The 19612-nt window shown below is 38.9% G+C and overlaps 1 protein-coding gene across 24 annotated transcripts in view; it reads right to left on the bottom strand.

The window, feature by feature from the left end:
* Window positions 1-5738: 5738 nt before the first annotated feature.
* The window catches only part of ANK2 (ankyrin 2), a 773539-nt gene continuing 759665 nt past the window's right edge, over window positions 5739-19612 (bottom strand). For 13 of the 24 annotated variants that reach the window (XM_023740207.1, XM_023740209.1, XM_023740206.1 and 10 more), the window contains 3 exons: window positions 18395-18478; window positions 18125-18289; window positions 5739-8007 (listed from right to left, as the gene is read on the bottom strand). In XM_023740207.1, the coding sequence (XP_023595975.1) occupies window positions 7993-8007; window positions 18125-18289; window positions 18395-18478 (264 nt within the window). In that variant the 3' untranslated portion in view covers window positions 5739-7992. Of the gene's footprint in view, window positions 8008-16942; window positions 17126-18124; window positions 18290-18394; window positions 18479-18971; window positions 19065-19612 lie in introns of all 24 variants that reach the window. The other 11 variants (XM_023740202.1, XM_023740198.1, XM_023740192.1 and 8 more) reach the window with 4 other exon arrangements.

Here is a 19612-nt window from a genome sequence, read left to right on the forward strand (position 1 = left end):
TCTTAAAGTTTAGTATCTTTCTAAATATATATAATATGTGGCATGCTATCTTCAGTTTGCCACAGTCCCACAATTTTTTATTTTCTATGCCCAGACAATTCACACATTATTTTTTTCCTGTCTGGTCACTCCAGGCATTTGAATTATGACCCTAGTTTAAGCCTTTTAGGTTTCCTCTGACCTCTGCTTTAGCCATATCTCATAGTTCTAATAATTAAATTTTTGTATATTTTTTGAAATATCTATTTTATTACTTATATGACTTAAGAATTTTAAATAAGAGAATGTTTACATTTTTCCATTGGTAGTAGCAGACAGAAGCCAGGCTGCAGGAGGATTTAGAAATGAGAAGCTAGCATATGTAGGAAAGAGGGAAACAAAGAGAACGGGGAGAATGAGCAAGCGTTAGTTAGACGAAAAGCCAGGATTAGAGGATAGATTATTTTTCTCCTAAACTAGGAGAAGGAGCCCTGGTGGCTCAAATGGTTAAGCACTCGGCTGATAACCAAAAGGTCACTGGTTCCAACCCACCCAGTGGCTCCATGGAAGAAAGACCTGGCAATCTGCTTCTGTAAAGATTACAGTCAATAAACCCTCCCTATGGGACAGTTCTACTCTGTCACATGGGGTCACTATAAGTGGAAAATGATTTGTCGGCACACAACAACAAGTTAAGAGAAACCCGCGTGTGCTTCTGGGCTGAAAGAGAAAGCCAGTGGAGAGCATAATCAGAGAGACCACTACTGGCAGAGGGAGGCCACAGAGGACCTGGGAGAGTGAGACCAGGACACAGGCCACATGTCTGAGAAGCAAAGGAACGCACTCTGTGAGAACCATGAGTAATAAGAGTGCATGTGGATAACTGTGGAGGTAGAAACAGGAAAGGCATTGAAGGAATGAATCATCTGTTGTTGTGCCTGTTGTTGTTAGTTGCTGTTGAGTCAATTCTGAGAACTGTGCTCCATCGGGTTTCAAAACAGATCATCAGGCCTGTCTTCCAAGGCACCTCTGGGTGGGCTTAAACTGCCAACCTTTCAACTAGTAGTCAAGTGCTTAACCATTTGCACCACCCAGGGATCCCTAGTTAACACTTACTTTCTTGTAAAACAGAGGCAAGGTTGTCTGCTGACCACAAGGAGGTGAAGAAGAGAAAGTGGACTTGAGGAGCAAGGAAGAATTTGGCGTAACAGAACTGGGAAACATACTGAAAAAGAAGCTGCTTGCTTACTTCTCAAGAATACAATTTTAATTCATCATTTGTGAAATTATTGGTTTAATATCCGTCTCCCCTGCAAGATGATAAATTGGAGGAGCAGGGATTGTGTCTATTAGAGATGGAGTAGGGTTATTGTCGGAGCCAATTGCTTGGGTTTCCATCCCAGCTCTGCCCTTTACTAGCTGTGTGACCTTGGGTCATTTAAGCAACCTCTTTGCACCTCAGTTTTCTGGTCTGTATCACCCTATAGGTTTGTGGTGGAGACAAAAGGAGTTTTAAGTGTTCTTTAAATGGTGACTGGCAATAGTAAGAACTCAGTAAATGTAAGCCATCATGATAATGCTGACCCTGATGTATTCTGAGCACTTAGCACAATGCCTGGGATTTAGTACATCTTGAATGTTTGAATTAGTGGAGCACTGAAGACTTATTTTGTGGGTCAGCCCCTGTGGTGCATTGTTGCCAGATCAGCATCATATCTGCCCTATTCCACATTCTTCCCTTGGGAGAAGACACCTCAGAATTATATTTCCTGGAATTCCTTTCTAGCAGTGTTCCATGTTAGATTCTGACAATGAAAAGCATTTGCCCGAGGTTTAAATGCCAAAATAGAAAAAAAATAATTATTTCTTCAGGGGCAGCTGTGGAAAATGCATGGACTTTGGCAGAAGATGGATGAAAGGTTTTTGCCAGTTATTTCTTAGGCGGTCGCCTAAGAATCGTGCATGTTGGTGCTACGTGAAGTTGACCCCATCAGTGGCAGGTTTCCTTGGATTTTGGATTTCTGCACTTACGGATTTCTTCAAAGCAGCAGCTCCTCTGCCTTCATTCTTTTGGCTCTTCCAAAATTTATATAACTTTCTAATTCCCTGTATTAAATCTCTTCTTGTCTGAAATACCTAGGGGGGCTTCTTTTTTTTCTTTCTTGGACTAAAGCCAATCTGTACACTGATCTAGATTGTTAGAACAATAGACACTTTAATTATACCTCTGACTTTTTGGGAAGAGAGGTTATGACTGGGGATTGACTCTCTAAAGTATCCCATACTTGTGAGTTATTTGGAAAAATCGCACAAGGTCCAAAAATGTCCTTGTATGGTACTAGGTTGCTGCTACCCTTGCTGCTAAATTAGCCACATAAATGCCACAGCACCCTTAGATGAGAGGCTGAGTGTGGATGAAGATATATTAGAAATGGGCACAGTGTGTGTTTCATGCCGACATAATGGCTCAGTTGCTTCTGCCTGTCTACAAAGGCAGCTGTTGTGCTCATATCCGCATTCAGTCCAACCTAGGACTGTGCCAGCACTTTCCTCTGGAGCAGCTGTGCTGAACCTGTTGCTACTAAAGAATAGCCATTCAGTAGGGGAGTTTGGGTGGCTTTGTCCAATTCTTTAGTCAGTTTTGAAGAAAAAAAAAAGAAACAAACCCAAAATAGAACATGTGTGGGATGTTTAAAAAAAGAAACCAGAACTGAGTTAGAAGGAACTGTTGAGAAAAAGGGATCCTGAAGAACCTATCCTTAGCATAGGAAGTAAGTAGGTGGAAGGGCTTAATTGATAATTGACAAGAATGCCCTGTGATTCCCTAACAGGAAGCAGCTGACTATATTATCTAACCTAGCGAAGTTAAGAACTTCAACATCTATCCACAGGCTCACGTGTCTGCAAAGAGGTGGAAGATCACAAATACGAGTCCATAACTAAGGGACTACAGGAGCACGTAAGCCACTGTGGCATTTCTGTGATAGCGCTGAACTTGCTGCTCTTCCTTGTGTCTTGTAGGCAAGATAGATCTTGGGCATGTATTATTATTTTACTGATGAGGCACATGGTGGTTCAGTGGTAGAACTCTTGCTTTCCATGAGGGAGACCCAAGTTCGATTCCTGGCCAATGCACCCTGTCTGTCAGTGGAGGGGTGTATGCATCTATGATGCTAAAGAGGTGTCAGCAGAACTTCCACACTAAGACAAACTAGGAAGAAAGGCCTGGGGATCTACTTCTGAAAATCTGCCAATGAAAACCACATGGATCAGAGCAATTCAATCTGCAGTCATCAGAGGGATGGTGCAGGACCGTGCAGCATTTTGCTCCATTGTGTATTGGGTCACCATGAGTAGGAACTGACTCGATGGCAGTTAACAACATTTTACTGAGGAGGAAATTGTGTTTCAGAGGTGTAAACTTTCACAAAATCACACAGTAAGCATTGATATAGATGTATGGGTTCCAATCCAGGTTTTACTCCAAGATCACATACTTAACCATTTTGTCATAGTGCCTCACTGAAATATTTTAAGGACATATTAATTGAATGTTTCCAGTGATTGAAGATATGTATTGAATTTTTATAAATACCACTGTTGACTATCTCTGCCTAGCATATACACCAGCTCTATGCACCATCTACTCCATATCATGGACCTAATTCAAAGCAAGGGAATAATTTTGTTTTTCCCAGGAAGCCTGAGTACAACTAAACAGAAATATTTTAATTTGTGTAAGTCAGTTGGGAATGGAGTGTTTTATTTATTTTTTTTAGGTATTTAAAAATATATTTCTATTATTGTGGTGGAATTAAGTTGGATAACATATTTACTGGGGTGATTCAGTCTACATTTGTAACTTCAGCTTCAATGAGACCAGAAACAGAAACCATATCTTAAATGAAGGAAGGAGAGTGTAGTTTTTAAGCAGGGGGTGGCAACTGAAGACAAAGACTTTCAAACGATTTCTTTTTCCTTAGAGCATAACGAAAGCAAGCAAATTATCTTTATTCCATTATTAAAAACAAAAACAAAAACCCTTATAGCTAGTTTGGTTCTCATTATTTGTTTCATTTCTTTTTATCTGTTTTATTCATGTGCTTGTCAACTGATCCACGCCCAAGACTTCCATACTGACTGATGATGGTAAACTGAATGATTCCACAAGCAACCTAATTTCAAACTCAATTCAAGCCTGTTTCAATGTAATTAGTTGTAATTTGTACCTCTTTATGCCTAACCCAGATAATCTATGAGATGCATACAGTTTTCCCTCAGTCAGAGTTTTCTCCCATTTTAAATATTTTTCTGCAAAAGGGCATATTAGTTACCAAAGTTCATTTAAAAAAAAAAAAAGGAATTCATGCACCAAGTAATAAGCATGAGAAGACGTTGAATATTCCATATGCTTTGATTCCATTAATCATGCCCAAGGCAAAGGAGGCCCAGAGTTCCTGTAAATAGAATGTGCCAAAAACCAAACCAAACCTCATGCCGTCTAGTCAATTTTGACTCATAGCGACCCTATAGAACAGACTAGAACTGCCCCCACAGGGTTTCCAAGGAATGGCAGCTGGATTTGAACTGCCAACTTCTTGGTTAGCAGCTGAGGTCTTAACCACTGCACCACCAGGGCTCCTAAATAGAACATGCAGCGCATTAAAAAGGTGAAAGAGTGATGGACTCACAGACACTCCTACTTTGGAAAGATTTTTTAAAAATTTTGACTCTATTTTCTTTGTAAAGTTTCACACATAATCAGTATTTTAATTTCTGAAGATGTAAGTCAATCAGGCAGATTAATCAGATCCAGTGAACTTTTTATCTCATACTGATAAGCTTTAAATGAAACCCACTCAATTTCTAAACTGTTTTTTTAACTTGTTTTTACTATAAAACTATTATTATAGCAGCACTAAAGATATTTTAAAACAAACAATCCATCTACATACAACTGATTTCAGTTTTGCATATTCCCTTCATGTATTTATTTATATCAACATATGCATTTAATCTCTAATTCTCAGGTCACAAAAGATAAATGAAAACTCCTGAGCTGCCTGCTGTTCCCAGGCAGAAGGTGTTTCCTGAGAGCCATTGCTTCATAAGAGAGAACTAAAATAGATCTGCCTTGTGGGCCTTGCCTGTGCTGCCATGGTCTGCTTACACCTTTTTCATCTCCCCCGAGTTCCTATATAAGGCATTGGTGATTCAGTGGTAGAATTCTCACCTCCAATGTGTGACACCCAGATTTGACTCCTGGCCAATGCATCTCATGTCAGTGGAGGCTATGATGCTGAACAGGTTTCAGCGGAGCATCCAGAGTAAGTCAGACTAAGAAGGAAGGCCTGGCAATCTACTTCTGAAAATCAGCCAATGAAAACCCTGTGGATCACAATGGTCTGATCCCCAACCATGATCATGAGACCTCCCAGCATTTTTCTCAGTTGTGCATAGGCTCCCCATGAGTCAGAGGCCAGACTGCAAAGCAGCTAACAAGATTTCAAAACTAAAGGTGAATCCTTGGTTTTCTCCTTTTATGTAACAATAACAATATAAGTTCCTTGAGGGCAGGGAAGTGTTTCTATCTATCCCAGTGCCAGGCATACAGCCTCTAAAACTGCTAAGTAAAACAATAAGAAAAAAAAAAAGCAATTTATGTCTTCCTGTTGGCTTCAAATCTATCCGTCTCTTTAATAATCCCTTATTCTCCTGAAATCTCAGATTAGCGGTAAAAAAGAACAAATCACTGTTGCCACATTTAACACTTGTACATTTTATTTAATTAAATCAGCCATTGTACACATTGCAGCTATGTATTGTTAGTGTTGTATTTTTTTTTTCCATTAACTAATACATGCCCTCACAGATATATTCAATTAGTGTTATCACCATGGGAACAAGATGCTGATTCATCAACTGAAAATTCACTTCTTCTCACAGTATTCAAGTTTTTTGATAACACAGCAAAATCAATTTCAAAAAAAAAAAGGTGAATAACCATTATGTTGTTACACAGACATCATCTGCACTGCAAATAACACAACAGAAATGCTTTCCTTGAGCTCCAGTGAAAGTTTTGACAAGAAGGCCACAGTGTGTCTCAAAAAGTTTCACCATGGCCCTCTCTCATTTTGGCTGCCAAAGAATGCTTTATTTCCTATCCGACCGCCAAAAACTGCTAACATTAGAGGCTTAGGAGGTTTGGCCTGTGGGAGACCTCCCTCCTAGAAAATTTTCTGTCTTGACTATGTTATTTTAAATGATGAAGTACCATTGTTTGTCCCATTTGTTTTTGACATTTGGAGCACTGAGTCATTTTTGCACAACAGGAAAAGACCAGATAGAACTGGAGAATTTTCAATCCCTGGAGGATAGATTTTCTTTTTTTAAATGTCATCTTCATTGAATATACTTTTCTTTAACAAATAACTGATTCAAAATGTATACTGTTTATATGAATATATTTGTGAATATATATATATATGTTAAAATGCTACACAGCTTCAACCACTAGAGGAATAAGGAATAGGACATGGGAATCACTCAGATTGTTATATTCCCTTCTTTAAGACAAACACGAAAGTGCACAAACACACTTCAGCGTTCCCAAGGGAGTTTGGATTTCAAATAAATAAACCAACATTTTTAACCAAAACCAAATTTTGAAGATTTCTCAATCTTGTCTGCAAGCTAAGAAACAGACCCAGCTGAAAAGTGATAACTGCTCGATCCGTGTAGAAAGAATGAAAATCATTAATGTGATTAAAAGAGGGGTTTGGACTGTGGTTTTGATTTTTAAACGCCACATGCAGGTATTAGAGAAGATATAAACCTGGAAAGGAAAAAAAAAAAAAAGAAGAAACCACTCAAACATAGTGAAGGAGTTTAAGCTTTTGGTAGTGGGTAAATCTTGTTTCCAATGAATTATCTACAGTGCAGTGGACAGAAGAAAGTACCACCAGTAAGACAGCATGGTTTGCTAAAGCAGCAAAGAAAACTGGAAAACTACAGTAGTTATAGCTTTTTAAAATACCCTGCCAACTTGTTCAAATCTAAAAGACCTGAAGATGCTAGATGCCACAGGATGTAGCTGCTAGCAACTGAATACCTCATTGTTCCATTCTGTTTGCCTTCTGCTCACTCCCTCCCCTCCCTCCGAGTGGTTTTTGGAGAGTCATAAATCAGGGCTGGCCAGCACCAGCAATTACTTCTTAATAAGGACAGTTCCTCCCATCTTTAACTAGGAGCAGTGGCTACTCTGGAAGTTCTAAGGACATGATAGGTCTGAAGTGCTTCTTTTGCAGTAGAACTGTATTATCATTCGATTGTGTTAGCAATATCTTAATTAACCATTGTTCATCAATTTCTAGAGGACTTTTATTCCATGATGCCCAGTGTAGTTATGATAGGCAGTGGTTTTAATTTTAATATGTTGTTCATCTGAGCATTTCAACTATATACATTGTACATGGACATCCCTCTGAGGGATTCCTACATGTCGTCACTTGAAGAGGTCTGCAGGTGAAGTTCTTCTGATCAATGGATTTTCATGGAGCTTGTGCAGAAGCAAAGAACAATGGAGGTGGCCAGTTCCCAGGTTAGCACAAACACAACAAAGTAGTGGATACAGCATCCAGAAGAAAGGATGCTATCTTTGGTCACAACTTAGCGGACAGTTAAAAAGGATGGGGAAAACTAAAGGAAAATGCAGTGTATTTGCTAAAAATAGAAATGTCAGGGTGTCCCATGAATTAGGCCAGTTACAGTCATTTCACTAATGAAACGGGAAGTTGCATATTGAAGAGTATGTGGTTTCTGGTGTGAGAATTGTGCAGCCCCTATTTGGCCTCCTGCTTTGAGTTCTCCTTGCAGAAATGCCGAAGGAGTTGCTGGAGGTCGTGCTGGAGGTCGTCCTGGTCTAATGCTTCTGGTACATCCTGCAGGTGCTCCAAGTGAATGTGTTTTCCGTGCTGGTCCTTCACCACAGCCCTCTTCTGGGTACTGGCTTTACTCATCGTTGTCCTGAAAGAAGCAGGAAAGAGAATTATGATCTTTCTCCACTGCTAAAAGGCAGCCACTAAGCGTGGGGGTAAAAGATGCCCAGGTGGCGCAACAGTTAAAGGCTAGGCTGCTAACCAAAAGATGGGTGGTTTGAACCCACACAACGGCTCTGCATGAGAAAGACCTGGCAAAGTGCTACTGTAAAGATTACAGCCTAAAAAACCGTATGGGGGAGTTCTACTCTATCGCATGGGGTTGCTATGAGTGGGAATGGACTTGAAGTCACGTAACAACAACAGGTGTGGGGGTAACCATTATATTAAAGTACTGCTCAGTGTGTGAAGGGTACTTACTGTTCTGCCTCTAAATTCTTCTACACTGATCCATTAATATAGCAAATACAGCCATCTTTTCATGACTTTGTTTGAAACATAGTTCTCCTATCCGAAATGATTCATGGGATTTTAAAAAGTATGTTTTGGAACAGAGGTATTTTTTAAAATTTTACTATTTCAAATAAATAAAACCTGCTGTAATGTAATTGTCTCAAAAGTAATCACGGAACATTCATGTTTCCATTAAGTTGCACTGATTTAAAGAGCTTGGTTCATCCTGGAATAGTGATTCCTTAAGTACTGTTTGCCAGGCAAAGAGTTTTTAATTTAATTTACTTAAAACACCTTAGCTGCCACCTTGATCCTTAGAGTCACAGCCCAACCAAAACTTCCAAAAAATTATATTCGAAGAACTTTTCCATGGAAAACAGATCTTTGGAAACTGGAATATTATCCTATCAATATCCAGGAACGCGTTGCCGTCGAGTCGATTCCAACTCGTAGCGACCCTATAGGTCAGAGTAGAACTGTCCCATAGTGCTTCCAAGGAGCAGCTGGTGGATTCAAACTGCTGACCTTTTTTTTTTGGTCAGCAGCCAAGTTCTTAACCATTGTGCCACCAGGGCTCCAAACAAGAGATGAAGTTTGCCACACCTGCTGTGGCTTCATCTAGAGGTGGCAAAGAAGGGAAAGAAAGAGTTAAAAAACAAAAACAAAAAACAAAACACTGGCAGACAAATCCTTTCTCTCACTACCTTAGCCCCACACACTTTGTCTGCACATTGTATGTATTAGTATATTGTCATTTAACAGACTGATTACTTGCCTCCCTCATCAGACTGGTGGTTACTTGAGAAAAGGGGTTATAACTATTATATTTCTATTATTCATAACATTATTTTCCTGTACCCGTTTGAAAATGTTTGTCTTTTCTTTACTCTCAGTTCTTCTCCCTGCTGTTGTTGTTGTTAGATGCCCTTGAGGCAGTTCTGACTCATAGTGACCCTACGTACACCAGAACAAAATGCTGCCCAGTCATGTGCCATCCTCACAATCTTTGCTATGTTTGAGCCCATGTTGCAGCTGCTGTGTCAATCCATCTTGCTGAGGGTCTTCCGTTTCTTCACTGACCCTCTACTTTACCAAGCATCGTGTCCTTCTTCAGGGACTGGTCCCTCCTGATAACATGTCCAAATTACGTGAGACAAACTCTCGCCATTCTCCCTTCTAAGGAGCATTCTGGCTGTACTTCTTCGAAAACAGATTTGTTTGTTCTTTGGGCAGTCGGTAGTATATTCAACATTCTTTGCCAACACCATAATTCAAAGGCATCAATTCTTCTTCAGTCTTCCTTATTCATTGTCCAGCCTTGCATGCATATGAGGCAAATGAAAATACCATGGCTTGGGTCAGGCACACCTTAGTCCTCAAAGTGACATCTTTGCTTACTAACACTTTGAAAGAGGTCTTTTGCAGCAGATTTGCCCAATGCGATACATTGTTTGATTTCTTGACTGCTGTGTCCATGGGCACTGATTATGGATCCAAGTAAAACCAAATCCTTGACATCAACATTTTCTCTGTTTATCATGATGTTGCTTATTGGTCCAGTTGTGAGGATTTTTGTTTGGTTTACTTTGAGGTGTGATCCACACTGAAAGCTTCATCAGTAAGTGCTTCGAGTCCTCTTACCTTTCAGCAAGCAAGGTTGTGTCATCTGCATATTGAGGGTGGTTAATGAGTCTTCCTCCAATCCTGATGCCACATTATTTTTCATATAGTCCAGTTTCTCAGATTATTTGCACAGCATACAGATTGAATAAGTACGGTGAAAGGATACAACCCTGATGTACATCTTTCCTTATTTTAAACTACACAGTATCCTCTTGTTCTGTTTGAACAACTGCCTCTTTGTCTATACACAGGTTCCTCATGAGCATGATTAAGTGTTCTGGAATTCCCATTCTTCACAATGTTATCCATCATTTGTTATGATGCACAAAGTCGAATACCTTCACATAGTCAATAAAACAGAGGTAAACATCTTTCTGATAGTTTCTGCTTTCAGCCAAGATCCAGATGACACCAGCAATGATATCCCTGGTTCCACGTCCTCTTCTGAATCCAGCTTGAATTTCTGGCAGTTCCCTGTCAGTGCACTGCAGCAACTTTTTTTTTTTTTTTAAATGTGCATTACATGGAAGTTTACAGAGCAAATTAGTTTCCCATTTGATAGTTTGTACATAAGGTGCTTCATGACCTTGGTTTCATTCCCCACAATGTGACAGCACTCTCCTCATTTCCACTTTGGGTTCCCCATTTTCTTTCACCCTAATTTTCTATATCTTCCTGCCTTCTCATCTTTGCTTTTGGGCAATTAATACCCTTTTGATCTTCTATATTGATTGTTCTAAGGAGTACATTCCTCTCGGGATTGTTTATCTTATGTGCTTGTCTACTGTTTGGCTGGGAGGTGGTCTCTAGGAATGGCTTTAGTTCCAGGTCAGAAGGGTGTCTTAGGGCCATAGTCTCAGGGGTTGCTCCAGTCTCTGTCAGAGCAGTGTGTCTTTTTTTGTGAATTTGATTTTTTGTTCTACAATTTTTTCCCACTCTGTCCAGGATCCTCTGTCTCTGCAAGAGTTTTTGAATCATCTTTAGCAAAATTTTACTTGCGTGTGATATTAATGATACTGTTCCATAATCTCCACATTCTGTTGGATCAACTTTTTTTGGAATGGATACAAATATGGATATCTTCCAATCAGTTGGCTGGGTAGCTATCTTCCTAATTTCTTGACATAGGTAAGTGAGCGCTTGCAGTGTGGCATCAGTTTGTTGAGACATCTCAACAACTGGTATTCTGTCAATTTCTGGAAATGTGTTTTTTTGCCAATGCCTTCAGTGCAGCTTGGACTTCTTCCTTGAATACCATCAGTTCCTGATTGTATGCTGCTTCCTGAAATGGTTGAACATCAACCAATTCTTTTTGGTATGGTGACTCTGTGTATTCCTTCCATTTTCCTTTGATGCTTCCTGAATCGTTCCATATTTTGTCCATAGAATCCTTAAATATTGTAACTTGAGGCTTGAAATTTTTCTTCAGTTTTTTCAGCTTGAGGAATGCCGAGCATGTTCCTCCCTTTTGGTTTTCTAACTCCAGGTCTTTGCACATGTCATTATAATACTCTACTTTGTCTTCTTCAGCCACCCTTTGAAATCTTCTGTTCAGCTCTTTCACATGATCACTTCTTCCTTCTGACATCCATTTTGGTCTTTTTTTTGTTTCCTGTCTTTTTAATGACCTTTTGTTTTCTTCACATGTGACGTCCTTGGTGTCATCCCACAACTCACCTGGTCTTCAATCATTAGTGGTCTGTGCTTCAAATCTGTTCTTGAAATGGTCTCTGAATTCAGATGGGATATACTCAAGGTCATACTTTGGCTCTCATGGACTAATTTTCTTCAGTTTCAACTTGAACTTGCGTATGAGCAACTGATGGTCTGTTTTGCAGCAGGCCCCTGGCCTTGTTCTGACTGATGACAGTGAGCTTCTCCGCTTCTCCATCGTCTCTTCCATGGATATAGCCAATTTGATTCCTGTGTATTCCATCTGATGAGGTCCACATGTACATAGTTGCTGTTTATGTTGTTGAAAAAAGATATTTGGCATGAATAAGCTGTTGGTCTTGCAAAATTCTATCATATGATCTCAAGTGTCATTTCTATCACCAAGGCCGTATTTTCCAACTACTGAGCCTTCTTTGTTTCCAACTTTCACATTCTAATCACCAGTAATTATAATTGCATCTTGATTGCATGTTGGATCAATTCAGACTGCAGAAGTTGGTAAAAATCTTCAATTTCTTCATCTTTGGCATCAGTGGTTGGTGTGTAAATTTGAATAATAGTCATATTAACTTGGTCTTCCTTATAGGCATATGGATATTATCCTAACACCGACAGCATTGTACTTCAGGATGGATCTTGATATGTTCTTTTTGATGATGAATGCAATGCCATCCCTCTTCAATTTGTCATTCCCGGCATAGTAGACCATATGATTGTCTGATTCAAAATGGCCAATATCCTAGTCCATTTCAGCTCACTAATGCCAAGGATATCTATCTTCAAGTGTTCTATCTCATTTTTGACAATTTCCAATTTTCCTAGATTCATATTTTGTACATTCCACATTCTGATTATTAATAGATGTTTGTAGCTGTTTCATCTAACTTTTGAGTTGTGCTACATCAGCAAATGAAAGTCCCAAAGTCTTTACTCCATCCATGTCATTAAGGTGGACTGTGCTTTGAGGAGGCAGCTCTTCCCCAGTTGTATTTTGAGGGCCTTCCAACCTGAGGGGCTTATCTTCTGGCACTATATCAGACAATGTTCCACTGCTATTCATAAGGTTTCACTGGCCAGTTTTCAGAAGTAGATTGCCAGGTCCTTCTTCCCAGTTTGTCTTAGTCTGGAAGCTCTGCTGAAACCTGCCCATCATGGGTGACCCCGCTGGTATTCGAAATACCAGTAGCATGGCTTCCAGCATCACAGCAACAGGCAAGCCACCACAGTCCAACTCACTGACAAAGCAGTGGTTATTGACAGACTGAGTGATTTAGTAGGGTCAAATAGTTCTATTATGTTTTTTAGAAGGCAGGGAGGTTATATTACATCTTAGATTTTTTTCACATAAAATGATTAAAATAAAAATATTTTGGTGATTATAAGGAGCACTGTCTCTTATAAGGAACATTTCAGTTATCCTAAAAAGTCTCCATCCATCCATCCATTAGACACTGTATTCGAATAGAATCTTGTCTCCAGGGAACTTATGTTCTAGTGGGGAGAAGACAAACGTAAATCAACACAGTGTCATAAGAGTCAAAATCGATTCCACAGCAGTGGGCAATGGATGGGTTCTAACGGTCTAGCAGAAAGCTCAGTACATAGTAGGCACTCAGTAAATGTTTGTTGAATGAATGTGTGAATAACACAGGTAAAATGAGAGCATAAAACAGAGGAATTTAAATTAGACCGGTTGTGGGAGCTGGGTGGCAGAACCCAGAAAAGGGAATTTGAGATGTGTTTTGTAGAAGTAAGGAAGGAGCTTTTGGGTAATGGGGATCAGGATGTTTGAAAGCAAGGTGGAGACTAGCACAATATACTCAGGGCACTGCATGAAGTGCAGTGTGCAGGAACGGCAGGTACAGAACAGATTGGGAAGAGCTTTGTGTACTAAACTAAAGAGTTTGAATTTTATCCAGAATATTATGCAGCACCTTTGAAGGAGTGGAAGCAGAGGTGCCATCTGATGAGATTTTTACTTTAGCTAAATCACAGGGAACAGGGTTAGAGTCCTTAAGACCAGTCAGGAAATTACCAATACTACAGGAAAAAAGAGGTGAGAGCCTGAAATTAGTGTGTGGCAACTGAGAAGATAGAGAAGGGAGCTGATACAAAAAAAGTTCGTATTGAGAGAATTCGATGAGTGATGTGGGGAAAATTGGAGGGAGGGAAAAAGAAGACTAGAAAAATTCTGAAATTTCTGGTTTTCACTGGGAGGATGCAGAGAAAAAGCAGCTAACGTTGTTTCCTTTTTCCTTATTCTCTTGTGTTCTCTTATCCCTCTCCCCACCCCTTCCTTTGATACTACAAGGACTGTTTTGTATCTGAAAACTTAAATTTGTTCCTCTTGCTTAAAAGGTCAGATTTGGTCCCAACGACTGAAAGATTATTTTTCTTTAAAAAGGCAAATATCTAACTATTTTTCCTAAGAGGGAGCAGAAGAGATTACAATGTTGGTGTCAAGTATAAGCCTCTATCATATGATATTTCCTGGTATTCTGTGCATGCACATGTACGTGAGTGTGTTTATGAAATGCACATGTGTAGGACTCAAGCAAAGGAATGACTTTACTCACGTGTTTGTCAGGGGAGAAGTGGGTATGGCAAAATGTCCTCAGCAGTTACAAATAACGTCCTACCACTAACTAGCTGTGCAAACTCTATTGAGTTGTTGACATCCCTGGCTTCAATTTCTCCTGCTATAAATGAGAATTTTGATGAATTGGTCTCTAAATTTATTCCAGTGTGATGATTCCATGATACTAGAGCATCCAAGGTTTATCTGGGTCCTGGTGAATAACTGGATAAAAGACTTAAAATTCAGAGCATAAAAAGCACTTTATCCTTAATTCATGTAGCATTTTTAAAATTCTAAGAGCAATTATGCTGTTTTAAACTCCTAGATGCTGCTGGTTTTTACATTTGATTGGAGGGTGGAATTGTGACACAACCTTTAATTTTGCTGGAATTAAAATCAATATGCAGGAACATAATTATTATGTTCTAGAGGCTTAAAATAGCATTGCAGAGTACTATAAATGACAATTGTTCTCTCCTTTTCAATAGAGTGAAAAGCACAACAGTAACTCAGATTTCCATTGTGCCTTTTCACTATTTATCTCAATACTTACAGTGCTGCTAGAGGACCAGAAAGAAAGAAGAGCAGACCAAGGGGATGTGTGCCAAAGTTATACATCAAATCAGTGATGCAGACAGCGGCAGACCAGACAACCTCACAGCCAACCCCCTTCTACATGCATAAAAATGTGTTGCTGACTGCTCTCATAACACTTTCTTAACATAGTCAAAGCCTTGGTTTCAGCATCACTAGCTACATTCAGGTTCATGGGTATCAAAATCATGCTCATGTTATTGCCACTCACATGCAGAATCATGAAACCATTTGTTAAAAAAAAGGAAAGCATGTACCATTCAGGTAATGATTTACTAATATTTAGCTGAATGTATCTGGTCACAAGATTAATTTGTGAGCAATTGATCAGATTTCTTTTCCTATGCTCTCCAAATCTGCCAACACAATGGTACACCCTAGCTGGTGGGCCACAACTAAATGGATGGCTTGCTAAAACCCAGGGTGTCAGGTTGTATAAATACATGTCTCGCCGGCACTGTGCCTTAATATTACTTTTAAAGCATCAAGGGGAGACTCTAGATACGACACAATAACAGATATACCACTTGACCAAAAGCCAGCTACAAAGAGTGTCAGCAGTCCCCGGGAGATTTTAGGGTATATTTAGGGGTTCTAGTCTTCTTTTTAAATTGCAAAACTTTTTAATAGTGTTAGTTCACAAAGCATTGCCCCATGCTAACCCAAACCTTTTAATTACTGTTCCATCCTCTTTCAGGATTTCATTCTCTACTAAACTGGGAAAGTGGATTTTCATGTGGCTACCTGTATAACTCAAAGCCTGAAGTAGGAAAAAAAAACCAAAAAGACAAAATCCCATCGTAAGAAAATCTATTACTTTGCTTAATCAATCTGCAATACAAACACAAACAATTCTTAGTAGCAGACCTAAGTACTGAATATTATTTAACAAGTCCCTTAAATTTGTTCTATTTGTAAGGGAGATGTGTTATACTACTTTACAAAAGCTGCTGACCAGTGTCAATACTGACTGACTTTTAGTTTCCTCATTGCCTCACCCATTCTCCCACGGAGAATCTAATGTAAATAAAATGATCAAAGGCAAAAAGAAACAACCAACCAACCAACCAAAAATGGCACAAAGTCTATAACTCAGATAATTCATCTTTTAATAGTCCCAGGCTGCCAATTGCCAAAACATTAAGAACTAAACGTATTTAAAAAAGGTATGCTTTTAAACATCCCAGTGCATTTCATTCATCTATAATCTCAATACCTATGGTAGGCATAGAAGAGAACACACATTTAACTTAAAATTGTTTCAACAGCAAAAAATATCTTGTAGACGTTTGCACATCTCCATGATCCCTTATTTGAAATCCTTGGGCCAAATATGTTTCAGAAATCAGATTTTTTTTTTTTTAATTTTTGGAAGGTAATACGATACCTATACTGTATATTACAAATTCATTAATATATAGGCAGAAAAACACATGACTACTCACTCTAAGTAGGATTTAAAAAAAAAAAAAAAGACTATAAATACTTCCTTGTCACTTCAGGTCAGGTTTTACTGCCAAATCAGTTTGCTGCTGACTTATAAAACTTGTTCTGGTTTTCAATGTCTTCTGGAATTGTAGTAAGTGTTTGTAGACCTGCCACTGTGGGCCCTTTACTAATTGCTGGTAATCAGACCTTAAAGAATTAGAAATACTTTTTTAAAATTTATGGATACAGAGCATATCTGTATTTTCTTTAATGTCTATCATTGGCAATATCTGAGAATGTTAGCTAGCAAAGATACTTTGGAACATCTTTTATTTCCACCCCTTATTAATTGGGAGTGTAAGTCATGTCTGAGACTTTAAAACAAGATGTACAATTACCCCCAGAACTTAGAGATTCTAACTCCGAATCAGCAGGTACAAATCCTGGTGTTCTAGATTTTTAAAAGTTCTTGAGATGACACTGATGAGCATTATAGGTTAAGGAAACACTACTTCATTGCACAAGTTATTTAAGCAGGAATTCTATTCTCTTGAATTACTCTTCAGTCTTCCATGAATTCATGTACAAGATGATACAATAACAAACAATGTTCTTTTCAAAGACAAAGCAAACATAAAGTAGATACAAAAACAAAATGATGATGCTTCTATACCTCTTCAAAGTCATCTTTGGCTGAAGGAAGATCACGGGCTAAACTAGAATCCCCCAGATGTTTCTCCATCCTCTCTCCACGTACCATAGTTGTTTTAACAACTTTGCTGACTCTACGGCCTTCCACTGGTTCAGCCTGAAATTGTGAGGTACCAGACAAAATGCTGGGCTCTGACAAAGTTACCTAATGAATGAAGGACACACAGTATACAATTTCTGACTGCCAAAATGTAACAATAATCAATTTTTCTGTGTTTTAAAAAAAAAGTATTAACCACAGTATTATATACCAGTCTTCCAGAAAACAGTATGTTGGAAAAGATGGGCAGAGTTAGAAAAAGTAAAATATAATTACTCAGTAATGTCTATATGATGTCTGTATCTACACAGCACCAAATCAACCACTTAGTCACTTGAGGGAAATTTATCAGTGAGTTTCATGAATAAGAAACAGATTACTTAGCGTAACGCGGACATAACAACCTGTGGATCAAACTGTCTTTTCCCACCGTTAAATGGTTTGCTTTGGCATTATGAAGATACCATTAACCTTCAAAGGAGGAATTCTCAAAGCTATGAATAATGGAAGAAGTAGATGTGAAGAGAATCACACACCTATAATATTAAGAATTTGAGGATGTGAATAATTGTAAAACTGTGAGAATGTCACAAATTATGTCAAAATGAGTAAACATCCCTCAAAGAGGGAAGTAAAACAGAAAGAAAGAAAACAATGAACCAAGGAGTTTTCTGGATCCTGCTGTTAGTGACTCTAAATGCAGAAGTTCTGAATATCAAATATTTATCCAACATGATCTACAGAAGGCTAGTCTGCTAAAGAGGCATAAGTACCAGTGATATATTTCTACTTGGTTCCTAAATAACATAATGCTTGCCCAGCAAATGGGAATTTTTTTTTCTTTTTAATTTGACTTTTGGATTTCTGCTGTAGTCAGCTATGAGATAAATTGAGAATAGAAAGACAAAGACAATGAGTAACATGGCTACAAATCTCCCTGATGGTTTTTAAAAAATTACACACAATCATGAAAAAAAAATGTGGAACTAAAAGCAAAACAAGCAAAAGTGAGACAAATATGAATAAACAGTCTGGTCTGCCTTTTTTGAGTTCTATTTTACCCCTCTTCATAAGCGAGTGTTGGAGAATGTGAGACGTTCTCACCTCAGACTGTTCGGTGTCACTCTTTAGTACAACGCGCTTTATAACTTTGGAATAGTCATCCCCTTCCTCGATGTTAACAGGTTCTTGTGGCATTCCCTGCATTGTAATCTCTTCTTTCTCTGTGCCATCAGAGGATACATACCGCCTAATGATTTTTCTAGTAACCTGAAATACATTTTATTCATGTATCTTGTTTTCTAATACCATAGCACTGATACATATTAAACAGGAGGTTTGCAATCAACCAAATTAGCATACAATCGACAATACCTTCTTCACCACGGTGTGTCCATGCTCATCAGTGTATTTTTCTTCGGTGACTGTTTCGGGTGGTATGTCAGGCATATCATCTCCCTAAACAGTCGGGAGAAACAGGTCACTGTTTCAGCACCAGTTCTCAGGAACTAACTCCCAAGTGCTTATACATGAGGAGTGTTAGAAAATGAAAGGCACTGTTGAGAAGCATTGCTGAGAGGCAAAAATCCTGTTAAGTAGTTTGTTCAAAAGAATAACAACAAAAAAGGTAGGGGATAACATGCTTAGGAGAATCTGATGAAAAGTTAGGTAAAATTTCAAACAAACCAAAACCAGACAAGCGAGAGGTGAGGGGGGTGGAACCAAAGAAGCCAAATCTTGCTGGCTCACTATTTCCTGGAGGTAGGCTGTGAATGTCATTACCACTGCATTTCTTTTTAAACAAAAATTAGAAGAGTTACTGGATCTGCTTTCAAATGGCCATGCACTAACCAAGGAGCATGCCAAGCCCTCACTGCTCCAGGCTGGTCACTCTGTAAGGGTTCCAAGGGACAGAACTATCCCGGACGTGCAGTAATTTAACAGCTGGTACCTGAATAATCACTCGTCGGCGGACAACCCTGGTAGTTACCATCGCCTCCTCATCTGAGCTGGCCTCTAGCTCACCTAATTCCTCTGTTAGCTCCTGGTGGAAGCATGGAAGCATTGTTTGGTTTAATGTGCTAAGGAACGTAACTACTGGTTTCTGCTTTAGCTAACACTGTTCTGAAAGTTTTTATTTCTGAAGGCTTTCGTGGAAAAGTCAGCAGTGATGCAAACACATGGAAATAGTATCAGTGTGTGATGGTCTCAAACTTCAAGGAGAAAAGAGTTTTTTGTCCAGTGAATGAAAAATAAAGTTCTGGGAACAAGTTATCACTCTGAGAGCTGCCCAAGAACCCATCTGTCAAAATCTGTCAGAAGAAAAGCAGCTTGCTCATGTTATTTCTTGGACTTATACTCCTAACAAATAACTGAATGTAAACAGCATAATAAACACTGCTTGGTCATTGGCATTCCTGCTTAGGCTTGGAATTGTTAACTCAAAGGTGTAGGAATGTCTTATGTTTGTAGCAGAACTTTCTGCAGGGAGTCAAAATTTCCTATAACTATTATCTAGCCAGTAGCTCATCTCCCTGGAATAAAAATAAAAGCTGTGTATGAATAATATTAGACTCATTCCACAGAGAAGTT

This window comes from Trichechus manatus, unplaced genomic scaffold (assembly GCF_000243295.1).
Source record: "Trichechus manatus latirostris isolate Lorelei unplaced genomic scaffold, TriManLat1.0 scaffold00150, whole genome shotgun sequence".
Lineage (NCBI taxonomy): Eukaryota > Metazoa > Chordata > Mammalia > Sirenia > Trichechidae > Trichechus > Trichechus manatus.